This window comes from Sebastes fasciatus, chromosome 4 (assembly GCF_043250625.1).
Source record: "Sebastes fasciatus isolate fSebFas1 chromosome 4, fSebFas1.pri, whole genome shotgun sequence".
Lineage (NCBI taxonomy): Eukaryota > Metazoa > Chordata > Actinopteri > Perciformes > Sebastidae > Sebastes > Sebastes fasciatus.
The window spans coordinates 5089461-5117149 of NC_133798.1; the positions used below are offsets into that span (position 1 = coordinate 5089461).

The following is a 27689-nucleotide window of genomic DNA, read 5'->3' on the forward strand; positions in this document are numbered from 1 at the left end:
GACGTATATATCGATATTGCGAGATAAAATGACATATACGTGATAGATGATCGCTCACTGTGTTTGGACTGGTGGTTATATGACACCTTTTTTGAGCCACACTGTGGTTTGAAGACGAGGAGAGCAGTGGAGACGACAGCAGTGGAGGAGTTTCTGCTGAGTGAAGCCTTTAACACACAGATTTTCTGCTGACTGCTCCAGTAATAGCACTGCACATCAGCTTCAGATGTTACATTCATTAGGACGTGTCCGTGTGTGTGTGTGTGTGTGTGTGTGTGTGTGTGTGTGTGTGTGTGTGTGTGTGTGTGTGTGTGTGTGTGTGTGTGTGTGTGTGTGTGTGTGTGTGTGTGTGTGTGTGTGTGTGTGTGTGTGTGTGTGTGTGTGTGTGTGTGTGTGTGTGTGTGTGTCCTGTATGCTGGCACTCTGCTAATGTGCGCAACAATGGACAGTGAGAGAGAGAGAGAGAGGAAGACATAAAAAAGAGGGCGTTTGTGTCTGTGCTGATAGAATGATGACTTATACCCCTTTCACACCAATGACCAGGGTTGGACCAGGGTTGGACCAGGGTTGGACCAGGGTTGGACCAGGGTCATCTGTGTGCCGTCACGTTATTATTCTGGTCCCAGTCTGTAGTGTCCGTTGTAACGTCAGTTCTTTGCAAAACTCATGTAATTCTATCCTAAAACCACTTTATGAAAAATCAATGACAGTGTCGAAAGCCCAAATGATACTTTCTGCATCTTTCTGCATTTATGACTGCGCAAACTGTCCAGACTGTCCAATAATACAGTATAAACAGAAACTGTGTCTGGCCCTTTACTCCGCGCCTGCGAAGATCAAGGCAACGTCACATTCACTCTGATGTCTTTGCAGTCTGGAGAGTTCTGTTTCATTCTTCCTGTCTGCCACAGACAGTGGTATTACATCCTGTCTCTGGCTGTCATCCAGAATTCATAGAACCGTGCTTACATACATTTATTGTTTCCAATTTGAAAAAGAGAGCTGAGTTGCAGTTATCTGTATGTGTGAATGTGATTTGATATGTGAAGGAGAAGTGGTCAAGCTAAAATATGGTGTTATTTTGCTCTTTAAGATTTAAAAATCACATCACTGTGTCTTGATATTCAGTAGCCTGCACAGACAGAAGTACTAGAAATGTTTCGCTATTACCGGTCGACCAAAAGGTCAGCGTGTAGCAGCAGTGTATTTCTGCATTGAGGCTGTCTTTTGTCTACCACACTTAGCGCTGTACTGGCTAATAAAATCTGACCCCTTGCTATTTTTACAGAGGTATAACAACTGTTCTATTTTTAACCACAACTACCGCTCCCATGAGACATGTTTTAGTTGCTGGAGATGTGAAAGAGCCTTTGGTTGGTACTGAAATAAAGAAGAAATCTGTCTGAATGACTTCCTCACCATTATGAACTTAAAGCTTGAACCAGCATCAAATATCTCCCAAATTCACTTTGAATTAATTCACTGTGAGGTAGAACCCAATGGGTGTAGGCCAAGTAGTTTTTACTGTTCCACTTTTATTTAGCTGTGGAAGCTTGTGTCACATCCTGCGTTTATATGTCATCAGTTACTGGAGCTCTGGGAAAAGTACACTTGAAAAATGTTAACAGCACAGCAGGATTGTGTGAAAATGGCTCAAAGTTGGAATGCAGGGCTCAACAACAAGGATTGCCCACGTGCCTGGGGCAAGTAAAAAGTCACGCCGGGCTAGTAAATGTTGCAACTCACTTGCCCTGATAGAACAACTGGTACAAAAGAATTAAACACGTCGTTTTTTTCCAGAGCTGCTGATGGAAGTAGCTGAGGATTGAGCCATCTCGCTTCCTTTTCATCTCTGTTGAGAGCATGGATGTATAAAGAGTAACTGGATGCAGCGTTGGAGGCGGGGCCCCGTTCATTCCTATGAAAGTTGCTCAGTGGCGCATGAAGCCAAAATGGCTCGACTTCCGTCTGGAAAAGTACCCGGATCTTCCGGCGATCTTTTGTGCCCTTTGGAATATCGCAGTAGCGTCCGCTCGGTCACATGGCTCGGTCACGGGGTCACAACGTCATCACGGCTTGCGCTGTCGTCACGTTCTGGGTCTCATTCACATGAACGGAGGAAGGGAAATAACTCTGGATTCAGCTATTAGTGCATTTCACAACTTTTAGGACCTAATGATTTAAATCAGGGCTATTAGAGTGTTCGCACTGAAGAGTTGATTCACCTAAAAAAAAAATGATCTGCTGAGTTACAGACGTCCTTTTCCCAATGTAAGTCTATGGGAAAAAGTCTATTTGGGGCCCAATGGCATCACGTGACGGACACAGAAGTTGTAGTACCGCTGTTTGGCCACTACGAAAATTGGGATCAACGACCGGCGCTCTTCCTGGGGGCTTGGTTTAGAGTTGCACATGTACTGATCGGGCACTTGGTGGCGGGTAAAGGCAGAGTTTATGAACTGAAGCATAAGCTGGCATTTCAATTATTCTGGAAATAGGAGTCCAGTCGGGTGACGTTAGAAGATGTGGGAAAAACTCCAGATTAATTTACTTTAAATAAAGATGATAATTAACTTTAGTTAAAACAGTTTGCATAGGGGCAAGTAAAAATTGATTTCAGGCAAGTAGATTTCTGTGAGAAAAATAGTGTAGTGATTTCAGTAGCTGTTGTGTGTACTACCAGAGAGGGCTATTTCCTTATCAAGCTGCTGGGATCGGTTAGGAGGCCCGCTGGGATGCAGTCAGCGTGCACTGATCACAACACACAGGAAACGGAGCATTCCTTTGGCCAGACAGAGAGGGAAGTGGGACATAAGCCAGGCTACACCATGTGTGTGTGTGTGGCGAGAGGTGAAGAGAAGTAGTAAGACAGGCTATGCACCACTTCTGCTGTGTGTATGTGTGTATGTGTGTATGTGTGTGTGTGTGTTTGGTTCTGTGTATTTGTACATCTCTCAAACACATTCTTGACCTCGCGAGGAGTGTAGCAGTGAAATTAGGTCAGGATTATTCCAGCTCGCGTTACAGTAGTCTCCCACCAGGCCTTATGTAAGAAAAGGCTGGTTTCCTCAAACTGTTGTAACTTCAAAATAGGTCTTTTGTCCTCATTTATACAACAGTTTCAGATTATGCTCACTGCATGGTGTATCCTTTCTGCTTCACTTGATACACAGTGGTGGAGGGCTGAAGCAAAGATCTCAAAGGATCTTATCAAACCAGATGTCATGACATTTAGTACATATGTTGATGTTCCCCAGAGGATGAATCCTAATGCTTTTCACGACCCTGACCTTTTCCTCTGAAACCACTAACGTCAAAATGTCAATTTTGCACACAAACTGGATGGCCATCATAATTGCAGTGGATGTTCATGGCACCCAGAGAATGAAGACTATTGATTTTTGATGATCATGCAGCCTTGGAGACAAAATATCTTTTAATGTAAAGGGACTGTTTGTAAGAATCCGAAATTGCTTGTTAACAGCGACACCTGTGGCCGTTAAGTCAACGAAAGTCAGCGCCCTGTTGCTTGCGCTCGCGCTTGTGCTCGCTCTACAGAGACATGAACGAGCATCGGTCAAAACTAGTGAGACGACACACGTCAGCTAAAACCACAATATCACTCTATATTTCAGCTGCTTGGCAGTAATGTTAGCTGACCAGACGAAGATCTCTCCGTGAATCACTGCTGATGCTATGTTTTCCTGCCTCAGCCTCCCGACCGCGGCCGAAGGGAACAAGGGAGACACTGGAGTTTTGGTCGGAGACGATAACGTTTCTCTCTGCGGAGCCCCGTCACTTCACAAGACACTGGAAACCTCTGTTGGTCTGGAGGAGCTGCAGCAGTTATTTCTGCACAAACGTCCACGTTCACTAGATATTCTCAGAGCTAAAACTACGGTCTCCCCTGTGTCTTCTGGCCACGGTCAGGAGGCCGAAGCAGGACGAGGTAACTTCTTTGTGGTTTTGGTGCTTCCGTGTAGTTTGTATTGGAGTCTGAGTCTGAACAGCGTAGCCACACGCGAGCGAGCATGGGACACCGACCCACAATGATTTATACGTGTAAGAAGTTACAAACAGTCCCTTTAATAGACAGATTAGAAAGAATTCTGCTTATCTCATTCATGTCTCCAGGGGGATAAGCAGGACCAACGGTGGGGCTGTGTGGTGCGGATTTGTGTATGTCACTAGAAGCCTGTCAGCCCAACGAGGGGTGATGCGGCAGCACCTAGAAGGCCTACGTTACAGTGGGAACATCCTCCAAGCCGTGCAGCAGTCAGTCCCCCATACCAGGATCCAGTCCTGGGTGAGCAGCAGAGTGCAGCAGCACGTCAGAACGCCGCATCGTAGTTCCGCAGCTCCGCCGTGGGTCCGTCCAGACCGAGGCTGCACCAGCAGAGCAGAGCTCTTCATTCGCTATCCGGCAGCGTTCTGCCTCTACTAGTCTACTAGTTAATAGATTGCGGATGGCATCATTCTCTCGGACGGATAAAAAAATTAAAATGAAAAGTGCTAAAAAGTGAAGTCTGTGTGTGAGAAACACTGCTTGTTTCTAATCACTTTTATAATTAAATTTTACATTACATGTTTCACAAAACTAATATTTTTATTGGGCTATGTTAGCACTGAAACATTCCTCCCATTGAGTAGGTAGTTGTATTGCAGCTTAAAAGGCTTTTGAAGCAAGAACAATCTTTTTCATGTTAAAGGAGGTCATATTAAAGGTTATTTCATACATTTGTATGATTGAATTTGTGCTCATTCAAAGACAGTGTAATGAAATGCTGAATGACTTTGAAAACCATACAAACCCAAGCGCCCCCGGTACCGGTAATCACCTAGTTACAGAAAATACGAATGTCATTCCATTTTGAAAACCTGGGGTCTTCAGCTTTCAGAATCCGTAAACCAAGTTTATGTAGTTCAAACTATCTTGTCTTATTACTTATTAAGTATTTTAACAATAGCGTCGTACAGAAATAAACTTTGTAAATACTGTATAACAACAAGTTGTGATCAAAAGATCTGCGATCATTTTTATCGTAAATATACTCTTTCATGCTTGGTATTGTGGAACCTAGAAATTCCGAGCTATCCAACGGACCTTAAACGCACCTTGTATCTCACACACAGCCACGGACACAGCGGGTGAAAAGTAGCCATAAAACTTCACATTTACGGTCACACTTTGTTCACATCGAAACAAATCTATGTTCTTGTCAAAATATTTCACACAGATGGCAGTGCAGGGTGCTGAAAAAGGCAGTAGGCAGAGGGACGGGCTGCAGCTGCCTTTAGATGAAGGACGTTCTGTAGATGTCTGCCAGAATCTGCAGTTGGAGGTGGCAGATGCAGGTTGCTTGCAGAGGCTGTAGGTGGAGGTTTGACAGCAGCTGTCTGCGAGAAACAGCAGATGGAGACGGAGGTGCTTGTTGCTTGTAGAGGTTGTAGGTGGAGGTTCGGATGGCAGCCGTCTGCCAGAATCTGCAGGTGGAGGCGGCAGCTGCAGGTTGCTTGCAGAGGCTGTAGGTGGAGGTTCGGATGGCAGCTGTCTGCGAGAAACAGCAGATGGAGTCGGAGGTGCTTGTTGCTTGCAGAGGCTGGTGCAGTGGAGGGCTGGGGGTCACACTAGAAACCACTGGTAGGTCAGCAGGTGAGATGGTGGCCAGAGGCTCTGGAATATGGAGTCAGATCAGTCTCAATAAGGGATGTTAATACTTAACCGTTTACCGTTAACCGACGTTAATAATTTTGACCGATTAATCGATTAAACGGTTAAAAGAAATATTAAAAATTAAATAAAAAGCTGAGCAAAACTCAGAGGAGCGGCTCGTCACTTAAAGGAGAATAGCTGGTCCACCTTAACAGCCCACCTTAAGTCAGTCTGAGCCACTGTTGCAGATACAGGAAATGGCTCGGGTCTTGAGGAGTTGTAGCATTTATTCACCGACAAATAAACTGCACACAAACTGCGCTGCTACGTTCACAGCTACAACGGCACCGACAACCCCACAATCACCGCCGCCACACACACGCGGTCTGTCGGACAGTCGATAACGTTACGCTGCTGGACGAGAGCAGTTAACGTTAGCTGTCAGCAGCCGTTAAACAGCACAGTCCTGCATAGAGCTAACAGCTGACGTTAACTAGCTCTCGTCCTGCCGATTTTAGCACGGATTTGCTGTTCGTAATGTAGCATGAAAAAATAGGTTGTGTCCCCTGTTTGCTGTGTCCCAAACACATTTTCTATCGTCCCTGGGTCACTTTTAAAAGAACCTCCCCCCCTCCTCTTTTCTAGCTCCCTCTATTTCCTCTTTGATTCAGTTCACTTTCAGACGACTGAACCGGAACGAGAGGACAGAAACCTCCCAAAACCATCTAGTGTCAAATGAGGTGATATCATAGGCATTAACAGATTACTAGTTGTGGAAAAATGTAATTAAGCAGAAACAAATAAGTGTCATCAGCAGGAGCATTTAGCTAATAGCAGTTTAAATGAACTATACCCCTCAGTGAATCCCAATGGCTTCCTGGCTTCTAGCTTGAATGGCTATAAATGAATATATGTAAGATGAAGGATTACAGTTCTTCATTCGCTCTCCTCTCCCTCTGGTCCATTAGAATAATGTAGGTCAGTCATGTTACCATGTTCCTCATCCAAACTGACATGTTGTTTGCTTCTTCCTTCCTTCAATTCACTAATTCTACATCTCTGACTCTTCATTTCAGATAGTCGGTATGACAGAATTGTGAAAACAACAAAAGCAACAAATAACAATCCAATTAAAAGGGTATTATTTCTTTGCAATATAAAGTGCTTGTTGGACTGCATGCTGTTGTTTATCATAATGGAATACTCTAAAATTTAAATAAAAGATGGATTAATCAAATCTGGACGGTAGGGCTGCAACTAACGGTTATTTTTATTATAGATTAATCTGTAAATTATTGTCCAGATTAGTTGATAAAAATGTCTATAGCCTTACTGATGCTCCTCAAGCCAAGCCAAGTTCCTGTGTCTTGCTTGCCACAGTCTGTTTACTGAAGGGGTTAGCCCCGAAGTCAGCCACAACTTCGGTTCAGGCTCGCTTAAGGCGGGCTGTTAAGGTGGACCAGCGCTTTTGAATAAAGTCTTGTGGATTTAACACTCAGTCTTCAACTTTCTGAGCTCAGCTGCCTGTTACACCATGCTCTGGCACTGGCTCTATCTATTCGGCGTGAAGAGGAGGTCGTGTTGCTCTGGCTCTGGCTCTATCTATTCAGCGTGGAGAGGAGGTTGTGTTGCTCTGGTTCTACCTATCTGGCGTGGAGAGGAGGTTGTGTTGCTCTGGCTCTATCTATCTGGCGTGGAGAGGAGGTTGTGTTGCTCTGGCTCTACCTATCTGGCATGGAGAGGAGGTCGGGGTTGTGGTTTTGTGGCGTGGAGATGAGGTCGTGTTGCTCGGGCTCTATCTGGTTGCCGTGGAGAGGAGGTCGTGTTGCTCTGGCTCCATCTGGTTGGTGTGAAGTGGAGGTCGTGTTGCCCTGGCTCTTTCTTGTTGTGTTTGTTATAGCAATCCGCAAAAAAATGAATATCGTCCCATCCCCTATCTGTAGTACCGCTGACAAATTTCATCACAATCTTTTCTTTAGTCGTGAAAATATCTTGTTCTGTTCGGAGCAAAGTTTTAGGCAGCTGTTGGTGAAAGATAAAGAGAATATTATTTTGAGTGGTAGTAGTATTATGTAACAGCTTAAACACCTCAGGCAGGTTGTGTAGGAGCCCTGATGGTGAAAATCCATCTGTAATCCACGTAAATCTCTTCTAATCTACATATTACGTGGATTAAAGAGCAGCCAGTTGGAGCTGCTGATCAGGCTCCTGTGGGGACAAAAGGTCACTGATGCAGCTTGATGCTTTCAAACTCAACACTTGATTGTTAATATCAGCTCTAAAAAGCTAACAGGCACCCTGAGCCTGAGATGATCTTTTCTGTTGTGTTGTCTGAAAGACTCGAGGTATTCCAGCAGCAGCATGCAGCAGACCGTGGCCCAGTGTTCTGCTGCTCTATATTAAGGCCGAATGCTAATTAGCCTACTCCACTTCTGATGGCCTATAAAAAGAGAGTGTAGCCTCTGGAGGACTTTGAGGGACTGATCTGTCCTTCTGCTTTTCCTCTCCCGTGCAATGTGATGATGTAAATGGATCTGTGTATTTACAGGAGTTAGACTTCCAGTACAGCATATGTATAGGCCTGATGCTGGATTTCTATTCAGAGAATAGGATAATTAGTTTATCTGCATGGAGGAACAGGTTAGAGACCGCAACTCCTATGTAAACCCATTCACGTCGATGTTAGACATCAACTGAAGTAGAATATGGGTCAAAGTTACAAGTTACACAGCCTATGTAATAAATACTTATTTTTACCCAAACCACAATCTTTTGTTGGCTAAACCCGAGAGACGCCGAGGGATCCTGACCCAGCGTCCACATGTGGCCAGTTGGGAATGACAACATTCATACACTGATGACAGAGGCTGACACGCAAGGTGCCAACCTGCCCATCAGGGCATCTAATCTAAATACTCATTCACACACCGATGGCACAACCTTGTGAGGAGGAGCCGGGGATCGAACCGCCAACCTTCCAATTGGTGGGCGACCCGCTCTATCTCTGAGCCACAGCCGCCCTGTGTCAGTACGTGTCCACAGGCTCCGTCCTTTCCACGCATCCCATTCGTTGTCTATGTAAGCAGCTGTGCAATGCATTTTGGTAGCTTGGCGGCGCGATTCGAGAAACGGAGTGTCACGACACCCGCTGCTCATTTGAATAAAGTTGAGGGCGAGTCTACTTTATGCAAATCACGGGCGTCCGACGCGACTCGCCGCCTCTCAAAACTCCAGAGAATCTTTTAAAATAAATGTTGTCGATCCAAAATAAAGACAGATTCAGCAACTGGATGGATTATTTCTCGCCTCAAATGTTTTCAGAAACACATTTCGGTGAACTATTTTCGTGAAATAAGAGAAGAAAGTTTCCAAACGAGCCTCCATATTGTTTCCGGTTTGAAAGCTGGGAGCATCAGCCCACGGAGGGAAAGCGTTCGTCCAATCAGGTAGTGAGAGCCTTGTGTCTAGTGACAGCACACCAAGCGTCCAAAGCTGGGAAGCGGCGCGTCCCCTCGCGAAAAAAAAACGCCCCTGTGGACACGTACCATCAGTGTGTGTTTGTTTGTTGGCTCCTCTCTGGTTGCATATACTGTACCATCTGTGTGTGTTTGTTTGGACATGCAGGTGCAAGTGTGTGTTTGTGCTCATCCTGTGTTTTGTGTGTGTTTGTGTGTATGTGTGTGTAAAGTCCTGTATATGTGTTATCAGCAAATCTAGATCAGTCCAGACTGATTTACTGGCCCTTCCAGGCTCGGTTGCCATAGTAACCTCCCTACGTGTGTGTGTGTGTGTGTGTTGTGTGTGTGTGTGTGTGTGTGTGTGAGGAAGGTAGGGGCCAGACTTCAGATGATACACATACTGTATGATCTGAAGCTAAAGCTCACTTAAACTCTTATCTGTCAAGCTGATGGAGTGCTATAAAGAAGTCACCATGGAAGAATATATTTTCGAACATATAAACATTCACCTTTTAAGAAAAAGAATCTTTGCAACAAAACGTTTTCCTCGTCTGTTCCTATATATGCTCATGTATGTGCTGTACATTGTGTCGTCCCTTCCTGTCCTCCAGGTGCTCTGTAGAATGTTTGACTGCCTGCAGGCGGCACCACAGGTAGAGGTAGGTCTGACAGCATGGAGTGGAGCAGTAACACCTCATCTCTGCTAACCTAACGTCTGCTCTAATAAGTCATATGATGTGTTGATGTAGAACAGAGTCTGACAGAGAGCAGAGTTTAGTGACTCACAGGATTTATGTTGTACACAAGTGTCATGATTTTCAACACTGTGGTGTAGTGTGCCATATTTGAATACATTGTCATTTGATATTGATGATCTGTTGAGATTTTATCTTAAAAAATAAAGTATGCATTCATATCCCATTAGACATTAGAACTGAAAATATTTTACGCAGCTTTAGACTCATTTGAAGCCGTCGACCTACTGTAGCAGGAATGTCATGAGAACCCATACTTTGGTACCAAGTCAATGGCAAAATTCTGAAAACGTGACTAGAGACATTCACGGCTCAAGACTAATGCCGTCCTGTCGTCCCGGGGACAAGAGAAAATTTCCCCGATAATGCTATAATGTGAACAACATATCCTTGTTGAAACCGGCAGGAAGAGAGCTACTTAGCGTTAGCTACTTAACGTTAGCTGTTAGCAGCCGGTGGGCAGCACGGTCCTGCTTGGCTAAAAAAAGGAACTAATAGCTAATGCACAGAGGTTGCATTGAGTATTGAGTATTATGATGCATTCAAGCTCTATTCAGTAAAAATGAGTAATGGGAGAAAGTAAATTATAACATTATGTTCATATGTAATCTTGAAAAATTCAAATGGAATGCATATGGTAATAAAGGAGAGTATGTTGAAGTACATGAAGTAGTAAATAGTACATCCCTATACTGTAGATATTAGGTAGTCTTGATCTGCTTTATGACAATAAACACAAAGATGTAGTTTTACTCACAAGTTGACATAAAGGAACAGTGCAACATTTCTAAAAGTGCCACATGTTCACTCTTTTAGCCAGATGATAGATGTCAGTTTCTCACATGTAAAGCTGCGTGGAACTTTAAGAAGTCACTTTGTGGAAAGAACACGTTAAATATCTGCAATGTTAGTTTAAACGTGGATGCTGCTCACACATCTGATGAATGCGTGATTTTACTTGAAGAGTGATGTAACCACTGAATGAGACTGCATACTGTGTGGCTTGTTGCTGCATGTATCTGTTAAAATCTATATCTGTGTGAACTAATATGCAGGCTAGATTAATTTATTGAGCTGGTGTCTCTCACTTTATAATGACAGAGACTACGTCCATATTTTACACGGTCTGTGAGTGGAACATAGTGAGACTGAAAGAGCCCACACGAGAGTGTAGCAACTACAGTCCACTTGGAGGCGGTAATGCACCTGTAAGCTGGTTTGCCAACCACCAAATAAACACAAAATAAGAAGAAAAAGCAACCAATCAGCAGAACAACTTACACGTTAACTCGTCTATGTTCAAAGCAACAACAGACAGTGAAAGTGATCTATTGACAGTATATTTACATCATATCAGCAACATTACTATAGTTTCATTGTCTATCGGTAGAATATGTTACAGAGATGAAAAAAAGTAAACATTTATTTTTGAAAACAACACTTCCTGCTTCATTTAAAAATAAAAGCCCTCAAGCTTTTTTTCTGTGGACAGAATTCCTTCATTTGTTAACACAAAGCTTTTATTCTGAAATATGTGCCAAACAGTGTTGTAGAACATGCAGTGACTTGCATGGCTCCATGAATGAATATAGTACGGGGTTTTAATAGTGGATTATTACTATTATTTACAAATTACCACACATTTCTTAACCTTTCTCTGTCTAAATAAATATAAATGACCTTTATAATGAAATGAAATGGCCATTATGAAAGGCAAACTCTGAAACACAGCTGGTGTGAACACCCAACGCGTGAATCATGCAGCCGCAACCTGACGCAGCCGCCATATTGTTTATTACTAATGCAAAACAAGTTGGATTTTGCACCGTTTAACGCCGTCGGCACAGGTTGATGATGTAGGCTAATTTTTAATTTACCAGAATGTGTCACAATGACAAATACAGGTTCAGCCAGTTTACATAAAGTCAATGCGGTTTAAGCCTGTACACCGGACCGGACCGGCAACACCGGACATCGACCCAGCTCTAGTAACTATAGGTCACTGAGGTTTACAAATGTTGATAATGTGTTGTGTGGCTCTGCATTTCAAACAAGCTGATGGGTTGGTTCCAGCTTCCCGTGGGAAGGTCGGTTCAAATCAGATCACTGGACACAGTAACGTTATACCCTAAAGCAGTGTGTTGAAGAAATTATATAATATGAGACAGCTAGTTGTAGAAGTCATTGAAGTGGTGCAGAAGCAATATTTGTACGAGTAGTGGGGGTACTTTACTTTAATGTGCTGATTTAAATGTAGGAAGAGAGGCAGCTCACTACTGGACACAGAGAGAATGGTGTGTGACACAGAAAGGTGAACAGGTCCATGCTTAACACATCCCACAGGCTGTGTGTGTGATGTTCCCTACAGTGGCTGTCATTTTGCTTCACTGTCAAAGAGCTGATTGTCTGACACAGTAGAACAAAGTGTTGCCTCTGGCATGACTGATTCTCCACTGTGTCAGTCTGTGAGAATGTTTTCACCATAATCACTACTAGGGATGGCAAGGCTTTGACATTTTATTAAATTCATACTTTTTTGGGGAACTTTTGGGTACTTTGATTTGCTACAGACACAATTTCTACCAGTATACCAAAAAAAAGTATTGAGGTTTGATACCCTGCCCTAATCATTGCCTTGAAATGTTTAGCTCCAGTTACATACCTTAGTCACAAGTACAAGCTGTATGAGTCAAACTGCATCCCATCGGAGTAGGACTACTAACTGTCTGAAACACCACTGTAAAGACTGTGTGGATTCAGTGTGTATCTCTCTTCAATAGGTGTCCAGTATGCTTTGTCTTCTTTATGTTGCACTGACAGGGTGGCATTCATGCCACAGTTTTATGATAATGGCCCAGACAGCTCTGAATGGCTGTTACTGTGCAGTGAATAGGATGCATTCACACTGTGCTGTGCAGTCCCATATTGAAAGAGATTACAGCTGATAGAAACGAAAAACACTTGACCTCCAGGATGGAGGCATGAGAGATGCGTCTGCAGAAGCCCTTTTGTGCAAAAAAACTTCTTTTATGATTTCACTTGCATGTTCCATTCTGAATTTAGCTATTTGCTTTTTTTTTATTATTATAGTTCATTTCAGTTCTGCTGCGGGTCTTCTTATTGTCTGCTGAGAGAGTTGTGTGTGAGCATTCTGTCCAATCAACCAGTCCATAATTTTTTGTGCCTGACCCCTGAACTCGCCAAACTCTGACATCACACTCACAGAGGGACCGTTTGTGCCAAACCCCCCTTCACTCTCTCCCTCTCTCTGTTCATCCGTACATGCACGTGTGTGTGTGTGTGTGTGTGTGTGTGTGTGTGTGTGTGTGTGTGTGTGTGTGTTGTGTTTGTGGATGAGCCCTCACTCTGGACTTTTCCAACCAGGAAGTCTGTCTGAACACATTCTCATCTTCACTCTAAAAAGCCTTCAGTACCAAAGAACTCTTATTTCGCAGTTGAAAGGGATGAAGTCACGAATATTTGTTCTAAAAAAATACAAAGGTTCAAACTAGGGATGCACCGATACCACTTTTTTTTCAGACCGAGTACAAGTACTTACATTTGAGTACTCACTGATACCGAGTACCGATACGAGTACTTCTCTGTGCCAAAAGACCCTCGTTAACAGCCAGCTGGAGGGTGTGAGCGACACACGGCAGGCTGGGGAGTCCCGCATACGAGGCGGTGCGCCACGACCGGCTCTAGGTCGGCTTGGAAAGGCTCTGGGTGAAGGTGGCTCGCGGCCGCAACTTTACAGCGCTCCCCGTCTGGACCTCGCCGCACCGTGACGGGGCTCATGCTCCCGGTGCGACTGTCGACCAGGGCGAACTGTCCTCAGTGCGCCCCAACCGCGTCGTGCCGCGGCCCACGTAAAAGGCGCCAGGGGTCTGTGACGTTGTCAGCAACCCACCCGACCCGTCATGAAACACGGACCAAGGAGCCTAACGCACACACGAGTCAGAGGGTGCAAGCAAAACCCTGTCTCGCGATGAAAGTCAGGGCCAGCGCGCTTCGGCTGAGGTGGGATCCCGACCCAGCGGGGTCGGGCGCACCACCGGCCCGTCTCGCCCGCACCGTCGGGGAGGTGGAGCATGAGGACCCGTAAGATGGTGACGAGAGGTTAACGTTGCGCTGCTGTAAAGTGGTATTGGTGCCGTTGTATCTGAGCCGTTTTGCGAGTACGAGTACATGAGCACAGTATCGGACCCGATACCCGATAACCGTGCATCCCTAGTTGGAACTATTCGAACATCAGCGACCCTGATGAAGACCTACGTTGATCGCAACGCGTTGGTCATTTTAAACAATTTTTGCCATGTAAAAGAAAGGCATTTTAATTTTGTTCAAACACTACAGTGTGCCTTGGATTATTTTTGAGGCAGACTTGCATTTTGTACTTTTTTGAGACCATATTCCACCCATGCAATGAGCCCTTCACAAGACTGAATGAGCCCAGTACACCTGAAGGATCCAGAGAGCACCTGGACGGACGGTCGGGTGTCAATCCGCGCAAAGCAGCGGAACAAAAACACAGACACATCTCCGACAGTATGATAATAATGCACTTTGCGTGCCTAGTCAGATAGTCTGTAGATATGTAGCCTATAAAACAAGATGTATTTTAATAAAATACAGTTTAACCGACAGAATACAGTAGAGCACAGAGGCCGTTTCTATGCTGCAAGGCAGACGAGCACTCGCCTGTTTATTCACCTGATGAGCATGGTGATCCCGCGGATCCCAGCTGGACATCAGATGAGTAGGTGGTCCTTAATGTAGCCCAGGACACATTCACTACACACTGCTAAAAGAATGTGGTCATATGTGGCCCAGACCACCTCTGAATGTGGTCTCAATGCGTATTGAGTGTGTTCACACCTGTACTTAAAGCTGTCCACTTGTGATCGGCTCACTGAGGACGCATGTTAATAATACCAGGTCTGAACAGGGCCTATGATGAATCCTCATTTAGCCCTTTGGGATAATTTGTTCTGTGTGTGACTTCCTCGTCCCACGGTGATGTATTACAGTAGGATATGGAAGGAATTTTATTTCCACACAAGTCCAAAATCTGTTGTTTTTTCTCCGACTGCAGGAAAGAGTGATTCTTACGGTTTACAGCAGTTGGGCTCTAACATCAGCACTGCTCTGAGATGCATCTGCTTTTAGACAATGGAGAGAACAATGGAGAGAAAATCCAAATGATGCTGCTGATCACAAACTGTAGCAGCAGCTGCCCTCCCAGCCGTGATTACACACACACACACATACACACACACTGTCTGTCCGGTGTCCTGGGTGCTTTAGCTGGATTCCCAAACGGAACCCAACAATTGAATTCCAGTATTAAAAATCACTGACTCAACACACGCATCACAGGAAATTAATTTCATATTTACAATCCCATTCCGTTCTGTGTGTGTGCGTGCGTGCGTGCGTGCGTGTGCGTGTGCGTGTGCGTGCGTGTGCGGGTGCGGGTGTGGGTGTGTGTGTATGTGTATGTGTTATGCCAGTTTGTATCAATACAATGATCCTTTGGTCCCGTCACTGCTACTTGTGGTGAATTAAAAATAACTGTCCTAATGGTATTAGCACCAAATGTCACAGTCATCCCAGCTCTGCCTGCGTGTGATGAATGAGAAGCACTTCACGGTTGTCACGGTTGTCAGGTGGAAACCTTGTTCCTTCCAAAATGTCAGCTTGACAAGAAGAGCAGCCTTGTTTAATTTCCCTTGGTGGGAATTGTGTTTTAGGTGAGAACCAAAGGCTTATATGAGCATAGGTGTGTTGGAAATGGTCATCAGCCTGTGGAGACGTCAATAGTTCATAGAACAGCACAACAAAAATCGGACATACAGGGTTTCCACCCAAGAGCAGCCATTTGTATTTCGTGCTCGGGGCTGAGAGAGATCACTTGCTGTTATAATAAGTAGCCTAAATGATGAACACACAGTCCCTGTGCGCACACACACACACACACACACACACACACTCTCTCCAAGCTCATCAATTAGTGTGTGTCAGCCGCTGGACCAGAGCAGAGAGCTGACGGGTTAATGAAGTTATTAACCATGTGAATGGAACAGTGAACAGAGGAGAGGAGATGCTCATCCACACACACTGTCCTTCATCTGATTCTACTTTAAAATGGGATTTTAATCTACACTGGAGGGAAGTAGGGATGAACAATGACATCGTCATCGGTGTCTGCAGATGCACGCTTTGAATAGAAATATCTGCATCGGCCAGAGAAGAACATTTCCTCGGATATGACGATAACGTGTACGCACAGCATGTGTGATGCCAACCGTTGACGAGGCGGGTGCAAAAAGAAATATGTCTGTGTTGTGGAGTTTTAAAGTGTCTGAAACAAATAGCAGAGTTGTTATTTGCAATGCTTGCTCAGCGTCAGTCGTGGTCTCAATCACTACTTTCAAGTCTTCTTCAATACAGCATGATGTTCATTTAGTAAATTATGATCCCATTTAGAGTCAGATAGACCATAAAGCAGGGGATGCTTTAGGGCGGGGCTACCTTGTGATTGACAGGTCGCTACCACGGCGTTGTCCGGTCTGGGAGTTGTTCGTGTTTTTGTCTTATAACTTTAACCCTTCCACAGTGTGTTTTCAGTTCATGAAAGTTAATTGCAACATTTTGATCGCCTAAAAATGTCTTATTCAGCGTTTGGTTATACTTAGCTCCACCCTCTCGTGTCACTTCTGGTTGCAAACAACCAAGATGGCGACAGCCAAAATGCTGAACCCGAGGCTTCAAAACTGTAGTCCACAAACCAATGGGTGACATCACGGTGACTACGTCCACTTCTATACAGTACTATGATCCTGCTTCTTCATTGCTTGACCCGAACAAAGACCGTAGCCATGACATCATAGCTTCCTGGTTGTTAATTTTTCGTCTTTGTTTTGGTCCAGAAGCAAAGACGCACCTTGTGAACACAATTAAATTGTACTTCACCAGACACCAGAGGGAATACAATGGTTTTATGAGCACTTTGGACTTGGACCCCAGTATGGACGTCCATTACCTGATATGAGAGTGAAGACACAGAAACAGAGTGTTCATGAAGCCATTGCCCCAGCAGAGACCATTACCATATTCAGATTCACATTGACCTACATCGCTTAATCCTCAATGACTGCTTTCTGTTCTGTGTGTGTGTGTCTGTGTGATATGCACTTGTCATTTCGTAGGTCAGTGTGACAGAGGCTGTTGTTGTCGAGTGTGGCGGTCAGAGAGGGCAGTGCCCAGGTCACGGAGGATGAAGTGTGTGTGTAGGTGTGTGGAATGCTCTGCTGGATAGTTGGCAGCATCAGACACAATGTAACTACTGTTCTTCAAATATTAGAGGAGTGGAGGGCAAGGAGGACCAGAGGGTGCATGGCCGTATTTGGACATCCTGCATTTCATACAGGCAAAATAGGCTTTATTTCATAAATCTCATGTGTAGATCCAAACCGCGTGCGTGCGTGTGTGTGTACGTGTGTGTATCCATAGCCTGATACATCCTATTCCCCCTTGCTCTAGAGCTCCATTGTTGTCTAAAAACTATTAAAAGTCCATCTCCCGGTGTCGCCGTCCGCCCTCCTCCCGACAAAGTACTGTCTCTCCTGGAAGAAGTGAAAGTGATTGTTCGTTCCATTGCAACATCAGCGCCCAGCAACAGAGCTGTGCTTCCGCCATTTTGGACTAAAAACGACTACCGGACACCAGTAAAAAGTCCGCCTGAAAAAGTGCTGTACAAAAGTAAAACAATTATTTCTATACAGACCAAAACTGTGGCAGCGACTGTTGTAAAAAAAAAAAACACCGGAGTTTTGTCTCTTTGCTCCTGGTGGCCGGGAGGATGAACCAAAAATATAAGTTGTTTTCTTGTTTTTGCCATTTTGGATTTAATCAAAATGTACATGGACTCTGTAACTTCAGTGTTTCACTTTTTCTCCTGTTGGCTCACTTTTTTCCACTTTGTTTGTCTGAATATTAAAGTAGCAGTAGGCAGTATATTTTTGGCATCATTGGGCAAAAATTCCATAATAACCTTTCAGCATATTGTAATTCAAGTGTTCTGAGAGAAAACTAGACTTCTGCACCTCCTCATGGCTCTGTTTTCAGGCTTTAGAAAATCGAACCCGTGACGGGAGACTTTGACCAATCACAGGTCATTTCAGAGAGAGAGAGCGTTCCTATTGGCTGTGAGACACAGAGGAACATGATTTTTACAGGTTACCTGTTTCATGTACTACTGTCACGATATAGCGACTGTTTTATAAAAATAACTTTTATTAATCATATTTGCTCCAATTTGGCCTACTTCAGCTTTAAAGATACAATGAGCAGTGCTATGGTTATTCTAATCAACGTCTGCAAGGGTGTTATTTTTGTATCTCAGTCATTCAGTATATAATTCTTTCTGACTATCAAGACAAAAAAAAAACCTTGTAGGTGGAAATCAGTCTTCGTGTGTTGTTTGCCTAGTTTTTGTAGGTTTGAGCAATTTTCCAGTCGGTTGCCAGGTCATTTCCAAAAAGTACACCATTCACTCTGAAACACTACCGCAGAAAACAGGTCAACTCTCTTTTTTTTCAGTGGTGGTGTTGGAAAACGCTGACTCAGTATGGCTCGAAGGCCAGAGAGAAAAAATATGTTTTTAAATGAATCCATATTAGTGTTGACATGGCTCAGGGGCCAGATGATGGGTCATAAAGCCAGAAATTACCCCCAACAAGACCAACAAGGAAATAAACACTGTCCTGTGAATGACCCCCACAGAAAGTAGGGTCAGGACCTGCTGTGTGTGTGTGTGTGTGTGTGTGTGTGTGTGTGTGTGTGTGTGTGTGTGTGTGTGTGTGTGTGTGTGTGTGTGTGTGTGTGTGTGTGTGTGTGTGTGTGTGTGTGTGTGTGTGTGTGTGTGTGTGTGTGTGTGTGTGTGTGTGAGGGGGGTTGGGGGTCAGAGATAAGTGCTGATATTGACACTTGTCTGGGTGTCATTAAGTCTCCTGTCTCATGATACAACAGTCCAACAACAGCTTCTTGACATTGCGATTGTGTTGCGCTGAGCACGTAATTTAGATACTCTGCTCCGACTGGACAGGTGTGTTCCGATGTAGCCACCTTACTCCATCACGCGTACTGCACAGTGACGTCCGAACGGCTAAAGGCTGATCAGCGTTAGAATCCTGTAGCTGTGCTGGAAGCAGTTCTCACTTCAGCCCCTTTTATCTCCGCCAGGCGTAAACCTGTGGGGAGATCATGTGTTCAGACGTGTGTGTGTGTGTGTGTGTGTGTGTGTGTGTGTGTGTGTGTGTGTGTGTCTGTGTCTGTCTGTCCACGGCTAATCGTTTATGACTGTATGCTCAACGACCTCTCGTAGTTGCGGTGATTCACACTTTTAAAAAACATATATTTTACTGACTGTTTCATCTGTCGCTGTCTGCCGACTCCTCACTCCTCTTAACCGGCTGCCAGGAGCTGCATCAACAACTGCTTCAATAGCAAAGGGCATTTCCGGCATTCGGCTAGGCTAAAAACAAGCCTCTCCTAGTTTGTTGCAGGCCACATTTTGCCGACAGCTGAAATCGTCCAATAATATTGAGCAGGCTGATGTACTGTATCGGGGTTTAACAATATTATAGCTGATATTTCCTAATGTTTTCCTCGGAAATCATTCCTTTGTAATTTGGTATTTATTTTAGGAAAAAACCAAGATCGATTCTGAGAGTCATCTCAGATTTATTAGTTGTGTTGCATTTATAAGCAGCTAGAATTTCCTTGAAATAACAGCTCCCTTTAAACTCAAGCTAACATTTATTCATAATTCATTTCAGATTTAGTTATTACTTGGATCTTTTTCCTCATACAGTATATGTTGAATTAAAGTATGCTAACAAATTTCACAATTTTGCTCTGTGACTAAAAGACTCTTGAGTTGCAATCTCAATTAATAAGTATTCGTTAATTGAAAGTGTACTAATTAAAGCATCAGGAGGCGAGATTGGAGCAGATATGATTAAAAAAAAGTTATTTTTATATAACGGTCGCTATATCGTGACAGAAGTACACAAAACAGTTAACCTGAAAAAAATCATGTGCCGCTGTGTCCTCCGGTGCTCCTAACGGCATATGCAAGATTTCACAGACTGGAGGAAAACAAGCAGTCAGAGCTGATCTGAGGTCGGCTGTCAATCACTCGCGAACTCCAACCAAACAGTCAAACTAGGCAGCGCTGATCAAATATGAATCAATATTATGTTACGTTAATGCCTATTTCTCTCCTCAAATGTTTTCAGAATCATCTTGTAGTGCACGGTTTAGCTGTAAAATGAGAAAGTTTTTGATGCCGCCACCATTGTGAAATCTGTTGAAGAAACGCCAAGTTCTGGTCACATGACCGGAGCACAGCCAATAGGAACGCTCTCTCAATGAAATGACCTGTGATTGGTCAAAGTCTCCCGTCACGGGGCTAGATTTTCTAAAGCCTGAAAACAGCCATGAGGAGGTGCAGAAGTCTAGTTATCTCTCAGAACACTTGAATTACAATATGCTGAAAGGTTATGGAATTTTTTGCCCAATGATGCCAAAAATATACTGCCTACTGCAGCTTTAAAGACTGGTCACATTTTACTACCCTATGAATTTACAATGAAATATGGTGTACCCTGCCTTCGCCCAATGTCGGCTGGGATCGGCTCCAGCCCCCCCGCGACCCCTAACGGGATAAGCGGTTGCAGATGGATGGATGGATGGATATTAATATTAAATAATAGGAAACTATGGGATGTTACAGAACCTTAATGACATGGGTTTAATACACGCGTTGCCATGGCACACAGTGATTGCATTGTGTGTGGTGCTGAAACAGCTTCAGGTTAGCGAGCAGCTCTTTAAGGACCAACCGATCTGAGAGTAGAGACAGTTAGATGAGGTCATGTTGCCGTGTGCTTGTGTGCAGCACGCTGTGAGTGTGTCTCAGCAGCATTCCAAAGCACTGACAGTCTCTCACAGCCAGGGGGAGAGAGAGAGAGAAAGAGGGAGAGAGGGGGGAAGGGACAGTGGGAGGGCAAAGCTTTATTTGCATGAGAAGAGCTCCTCGGGCCAATGGCCATACTGGATAGAGGGAATATGAGGATTCGACAGGAAGTGACGCGTCGGGTTACACACTCCTCCCTCTTTTCCTCAGGCAAGAGAGAGAGAGAGAGAGATGAAGGGAGAAAGAAGGGGCGAGCGGGGTAGAAGTAAATGGGCCAAGCAGCAGTCTCATTCTTACTGTGTGAGATCACGGAGCAGCAGCAGAATGTGTCGGGGTCTGCTCATCTACTGAAAACAAGACCGAACAAGACAAGAAGGAGAGACACAGAGGAGAAAAAAGGAGGGAGGACAGAAAGGACATAGTGAGGAAAGGAAGGAAGGAGGGTGGAGAGGAGGAGACCTGGAGGACTTTTGGGATCTTTTGGGATCTACTCTCAAAGCAAAGGATCGAGTTGGCAAATTGTCTCACAGGGGCTGAGCTACAGCCCTGCCCAGGAGTTACCACAGCCAGCCGCCTCACTGCAGCAGGGACAAAATGAACTATCTGGTGAGTGTGTGTGTGTGTGTGTGAGGAGATATCAGTGTGTGCATACTAAATCACTGCCTCTTTGGCTTTTTTTGAAAAACCCTGTGTCTTTTCGTTGTTTGTCTACTCCTTCATCCCCTGTGGTTCAGTCTGTGTGTGTGTGTGTGTGTGTGTGTGTGTGTGTGTGTGTGTGTGTGTGTGTGTGTGTGAGTGTTTTAGCAGGACCTGCTATGCCCCAGCTGTGCACGGACGGACGGAGGTGGGGGGGGGAGACTTCAGTATGAAGAAAAGGGAAATGTGAAGGGGGAGGAGAGGGAAACTGGAGTTAACATTTTCTCTGCGGATTCCTACCTTTTGTTGGCTCTCAGCGGGGAGTGTGTGTGTGTGTGTGTGTGTGTGTGTGTGTGTGTGTGTGTGTTTGTGTTGAAGGTTTAAAGTCAGTGCACACAGGTCGAGGACACGTCACTGTCCTGTAAAGGAATGTGCAGAGACAAAAAGGACAAAGTTGATCAAAAATCCCTCCTGTTTTTCCTAGAGTTATCTGTTATCTGTTGAGTTTTTAGGTTGAATACTTTTTATACTGATTATAATACAAATGGAAGCTGTAAGAAATAAGTAAAACATCAAAACTAAGTTGTGAAAATGAAACAAATCTGGAGCATTTTTTACGTTGCATATCTGAATACTAAAAGAAGAATTTAGTCTCAATCCCTTGAGAGCTTTCCTTGCTGAATCTTAAAGATACATGTTTTCTTATAAACTTCCTTCTCTGAATGCACCGCTATGCAGGACGGGAACACAGCAGAGGGCCGTCGTCCGGTTTATGGCAGAAAGAAAGAAAGAAAGAAAGAAAGAGAGGAGAGAGAGGAGAGCTGTGGTCTGTTTTTTTCTGCTGACTCAGAGGAAAGTGGAGAGAAATTAAGGTTTTATAGCCAGAGGACAGAGAGGCAGGCGATCAGTCGGCTGGAAGAGAAAAATGCTTCGGTAAAACAAGAGCAGAGAGCAGAAAGAAAGAAAGAAAGGGAGGAAGGACAAGATGATATGTGCAAGTATTGAATATGACATTGATTTTAGTCAAAACGGAGAGAATGGACTGGTTGACTGGAGGAGGAAGAGAATAATGGGTTGGTGAGGAGGGAGAGAAAAGTAGTTGGAAGGAGGAGAGAAGGAGGGATAGAGAGAGGAAAAGAAACTGGCAGCAACAGTCCTGAAGCCTTTCTGCTATTGTTTGAAAGGCTTCTGCGTCAGTGTTGGCTCACTGCTCATGTCATACCACTGCATGTGTGTGTGTGTGTGTTTGGGGTAACTACACAGTCAGGAATGTGGCAGACAGTGAAATACTGTGGAGCAGATCGCTGAGTAATTACACGCAAGTAATTAGTGTGTAATTAATATAAAATAAGACTCCACTGTTGTGGAACTCAGAGGCAGCCATGTCAAAGCTTCCCCCTCTGACTGTACAACGCTGCCATGTTGTGTCGGCTTATTCTCCCTTTATTCAGATGTGATTTCACTATTTAGAAATTAGGAAAATAAGTGGCTTAAAGGGACCGTTTGTAACTTCTTACACGTATAAATCAATGCGGGTCGGTGTACCATGCGTGCTTGCGTGTTTCCAGTATCTTGTTTCCTGAAGTGACGGGGCACCGGAGTGAGTAACGTTATCGTCTCCGACCAAGACTCTGGCGTCTCCCCTGTTCCCTCCAACCGGGAGGCTGAAGCAGGAAACACAGTATCAGCATCAATTCATGGAGAGACCTTCGTCTGGTCAGCTAACATTACTGCCAAGCAGCTGAAATATAGAGTGATATTGTGGTTTTAGCTGACGTGTGTCGCCTCACTGTTTTGACCGAAGCTCGTTCATGTCTATGTAGAGCGAGCACAAGCGCGAGCAACAGGACGCTGACTTTCGTTGACTTAACGGCCACATGTGTTGCTGTTAACAAGCAATTTCTGATTCTTACACAGAGTCCCTTTAAATGTAAACCGATGAGATGTATGTTTTGCCATTTGTTATTTGTATTAATCTTTTAAAGAAAAGGCGTGTTACGTGGCAACAAGTAGATGTGTTCATCTCAGGATCAGCACCTGAACCCAGTGGTTTGCCTGCGGTAGCCTACAGTCGGAGTACAGCGGGGTACACCCTGGACAGGTCGCCAGACTATCACAGGGCTGACACATAGAGACAGACAACCACTCACGCTCACATTCACAACAATGACCCTAACCTGCATGTCTTTGGACTGTGGGAGGAAACCTGAGCACCCGGAGAAAACCCACGCTAACATGGAGAGAACACGCAAACTCCACACAGAAGGGCCCCAAGCCGGGTTTGCGACCCTCTTGCCGCGAGGCGGCGGTGCTAACCACTACACCACGTGCAGTGGTTAGCTATGTAGATATTTAATAAATATATAGTTTCATTGACAAAAAATAGGGCTCAATCATTTCCTAAAACAGCTGCTCCCTGTAGTTTTAATGAAACATCTTTCAAACAAAAGGAAATAGTGCATTTTTGGGGCACTATTTTTTCAGCGGTGGATTTATCTATATTTGTCGCTCTAATGAGTATTTCTGGCAGCAGGACATACGGTGTATGTAATGAAGGAACATGTCACCCAGTGCAACGGTGTGACTCACTGATGTGTTTTCATAGTTTTCGGACAACAGTGGAGCTCTGTGGCACAGAGGTAGAAGATATTTTTTAATCAGTGGGACAAACAGTTTTTCTGTATGCAGCATGTATGTTCCAACCACATCACAAACAGCATATACCCAGCTGTCCTTTTCCCCCCTAGTTCTCTATTCAGACATTATGCATACTGGTCTTTGTCATATATAGTAATATGAATATAAAGATATGAACGACTCAGTCTCAGTATTGGAGTGGTCCTCATTGTGTCAGTACATATTTCTTTGCCCATGTATTTCTCCTGACTCACTGACTGAGTCATGGAGGCTTGTCTTACAGCAGGAATTCCATTCTGTCTCCTGCATGAGACGCACACACACACACACACACCCCATATTGTTGTGGCTCCAGTGATTAGCTGCCCACCCCCCAGCTACCAAACCACACACATACAGATCCACCAAACACAGTGATCTTCACTGACCCCCTGAGTTAAAGCACACACAGGTGTCCTCCATAAAGTCAGTCAGTCAATGGAGCAGTGAATCGGCCAATCAGAACACAAGTCAGTCAGTCAGTCAGTCAGTAAAGTTCTGCTCTACTGTATATATCCTCTCATTTAGACACCTGAAAACCCAGATCCTGACTTTACCTGACAGTTTGTCCCAGTACAGAAACATAGTAGTCCTATGTGACTCATACATGCCAGCAGATGTGACTCAGTAGACAGCGTCACCTTTGACCCACATACCACGGGGTTCTGAGACACTGCACAGAGCACCTGGAAAGGCTTTGGAGATGCCGGAGACGGACAGTTTTGGGCCTCAGTGATCACACTGAACAACATAAATATATCTGTGCTTGATGGTCTGTGTCGGGTTAGATGAATACCTGCGTTCAGAAGGAGGACACCAGGGTGCATATATACACCGATCAGCCATAACATTATGACCACCTGCCTAATATTGAGTAGGTCCCCCTTTTGCTGCCAAAACAGCCCTGACCCGTCGAGGCATGGACTCCACTAGACCTCTGAAGGTCTGCTGTGGTATCTGGCACCAAGCCATCAGTAGCAGATCCTTTAAGTCCTGTAAGTTGCGAGGTGGGGCCTCCGTGGATCGGACTTGTTTGTCCAGCACATCCCACAGATGCTCCATTGGATTGAGATCTGGAGAATTTGGGGGCCGAGTCAACACCTCCAACTCGTCGCCATCCACATGATGTAGAAGAAAATGTGGTACATGGAATATGTCCAATCCTTAGAACCGTATCAAAAGGTTGACAGTCAGATGTACACAATTCTAAAAGCTCTGTGTTTCCTGTCCAGACTGAAATGTGAGCTACTGTTATCCACTACTATGCTGGTTTTGAACATCTAAGATGTTTAAATAGAGAGAAAATGTTCATGTCCATTAGTGAGGACATGGCCAAAACAAGAAAATAGTTAATTTACATTGATTAATCCATTGATTGATCGTAAGTGTCTTGAACCGCATGGTGCTCTGCCTGTTTGGCTTACAAAACACTATGCAAAAACAACTAAGATGGTCATGAAACAGTTCCTAATGTATACCTTAAATTAAATATTCTAGCTTTTTTCCCCTCTATTAGCCAGCATACGGTAGACAGAGGTGATGGGAAGTCAGAAAGAAAAGTTAAAATATGCTACAACGGTCCCGACCAGATTTGAATAAGGGATGTTGGGATTACACGATCAGCATCTTAAGCCTCCAGGCCACCAGGACACCCAACGCTCCTTATTTCCAATTACCACTCCAAACCAATGATGTGTGGAAAAATGGCAATTGTACTGCCACATCAAGTCTCTTGAGTCTTGTGAAATCTGCCAGATATGTGACCACAGTCACTTCGGACATGAATGCTGCAGTGTCTTTGAGACACATTGAGATTTGGACCAATGGTGAAAGACAAGGCTTTGTCCTGTTTCTGGACTGACTCATACCACACTGGTCATGGACTGCCCATTACAGAGGCTGTTCCCATGCACATCAACATTCTTAGTGGTCAAGTAGTCATCTCCCAGAACGCGAACAGACTGGTTGACTTCCGCCCCAGATTAATAGATCAGGTTGTTTTCTCAGAGTGTTTCATTGTGTTTTCTTTACAATTAGCATGAAAACCAAATATGGATTTATCTAGAGATGGATTCTGGATTATCTAGAGACAACACAGTGGCTCAGTTATTCGCACTGTCGGGTCATAGAAAGAAAGCTTCCTGGCTAGAATGCCTATTCTTCTCTTGTTCAACTGGGTGTTCCTACAGTCAAAAGTCTCATTGAAAATGGATGTGTAACAAAATAATCCAAGCCCACAGGTCCTATCAACTGCATTTCGTGATCTCTCGATCACCGTACAGTACAGTAGAGGCCTATAGAATACTGACCGAATTTACCAGAAAAACCAACAGCTTGGGATGGAAATATCAAGTTTTCTTTTATGATGACACAAATGTGCATATCCAGCAGGGTATAGGACTGTGTGGGACTGGGTTGAAAAGGCTGGGTCTGGAGTGATGTGCATGTAGGTGACAAAAAATACTTACAAATACCACAAAACTACCTTCATCTCTGAATCTCTGCAGGCGCAAATTAATATACTCAAGGTTGCATGAATTGTTACATTTTAAGGCTCAATTTTCCCTTATTTTTCAAGCATTGGGAAAAGGCTAAGCATAAGTATACCTTAAGTGATTGGCCAAAGGGCCAGTGTGTGGCATTATGGGGGATCTATTAGCTGAAATGGAATATAATATTCATAACTATGTTTTCATTAGTGTATAATCACCAGAAACTAAGAATGGTTGTGTTTTCATTAGTTTAGAATGAGCCCTTCATATCTACATAGGGAGCGGGTCCTCTTCACGGAGTCTTTCATGTTGCTCCTCCATGTTTCTACAGTAACCCAGAATGGACAAACCAAACACTGGCTCCAGAGAGAGACTTTCGTTTTTTTCCGTTACCTGAAGGCCACCGCCATCGTAGTTCTCCAACGCTCTTGTGAAACTGCGGTAACGTGAGCCGCAGAGTGCAAAACCGTGGTACCGCCAGCCACCGTCTGACTTCCGTTGCTCCCTTAAGTAGTGTTATTATGGTATGGATGGCCTCTGAGTGAGGCGAATGGCGTTACCACGGTTTTGCACTCTGCATGTCATGTTATCACAGTCTTGGTAAGGGAGGAAAGAGCGGCGGGGTATTCAATTGGTTGCAATCAGCAACCATACCACTAGATGCCGCCAAATCCTACACACCGTACCTTTAAGCATTAATTTAAGGAGCAGACTGATTTGGGACTTCACTTCATTTTGTCTGATGATTTCAGTGTCGGCCCTTACCGACAGAAGTTTCCGAATCTTGTTGTCTCTCCAGTTAAGATATTTTCGTTGGTGTCTTTGTGTAAATGACCGTTCTTCTTCACCCTCGGATGTTTGTTTTCTTCCGGCTTTGCACCAGCTGCATGATAGAAACACCATCACCACGTCCAAACACGCTTGTTGTGCATTGAATGATGATGATGATGAATCTGAGTGATTCGGATATTTGCATTTTCACATACAGCTCCTCCGGGTAATGTCTACATAAATTCAGGTTTGCAGTGCATGTGT

The 27689-nt window shown here is 44.4% G+C and overlaps 1 protein-coding gene across 4 annotated transcripts in view; it reads left to right on the plus strand.

The window, feature by feature from the left end:
• The window catches only part of bcar1 (BCAR1 scaffold protein, Cas family member), a 95460-nt gene that overhangs the window by 22390 nt on the left and 45381 nt on the right, over positions 1–27689 (plus strand). The window contains exon 1 of one of the 4 annotated variants that reach the window (XM_074631581.1): positions 21047–21456. The exons of 2 other annotated variants lie outside the window; for them this stretch is intronic. In XM_074631581.1, the coding sequence (XP_074487682.1) occupies positions 21445–21456 (12 nt within the window). In that variant the 5' untranslated portion in view covers positions 21047–21444. Of the gene's footprint in view, positions 1–21046; positions 21457–27689 lie in introns of those variants that run through there. One more of the 4 variants, XM_074631584.1, reaches the window with a different exon arrangement.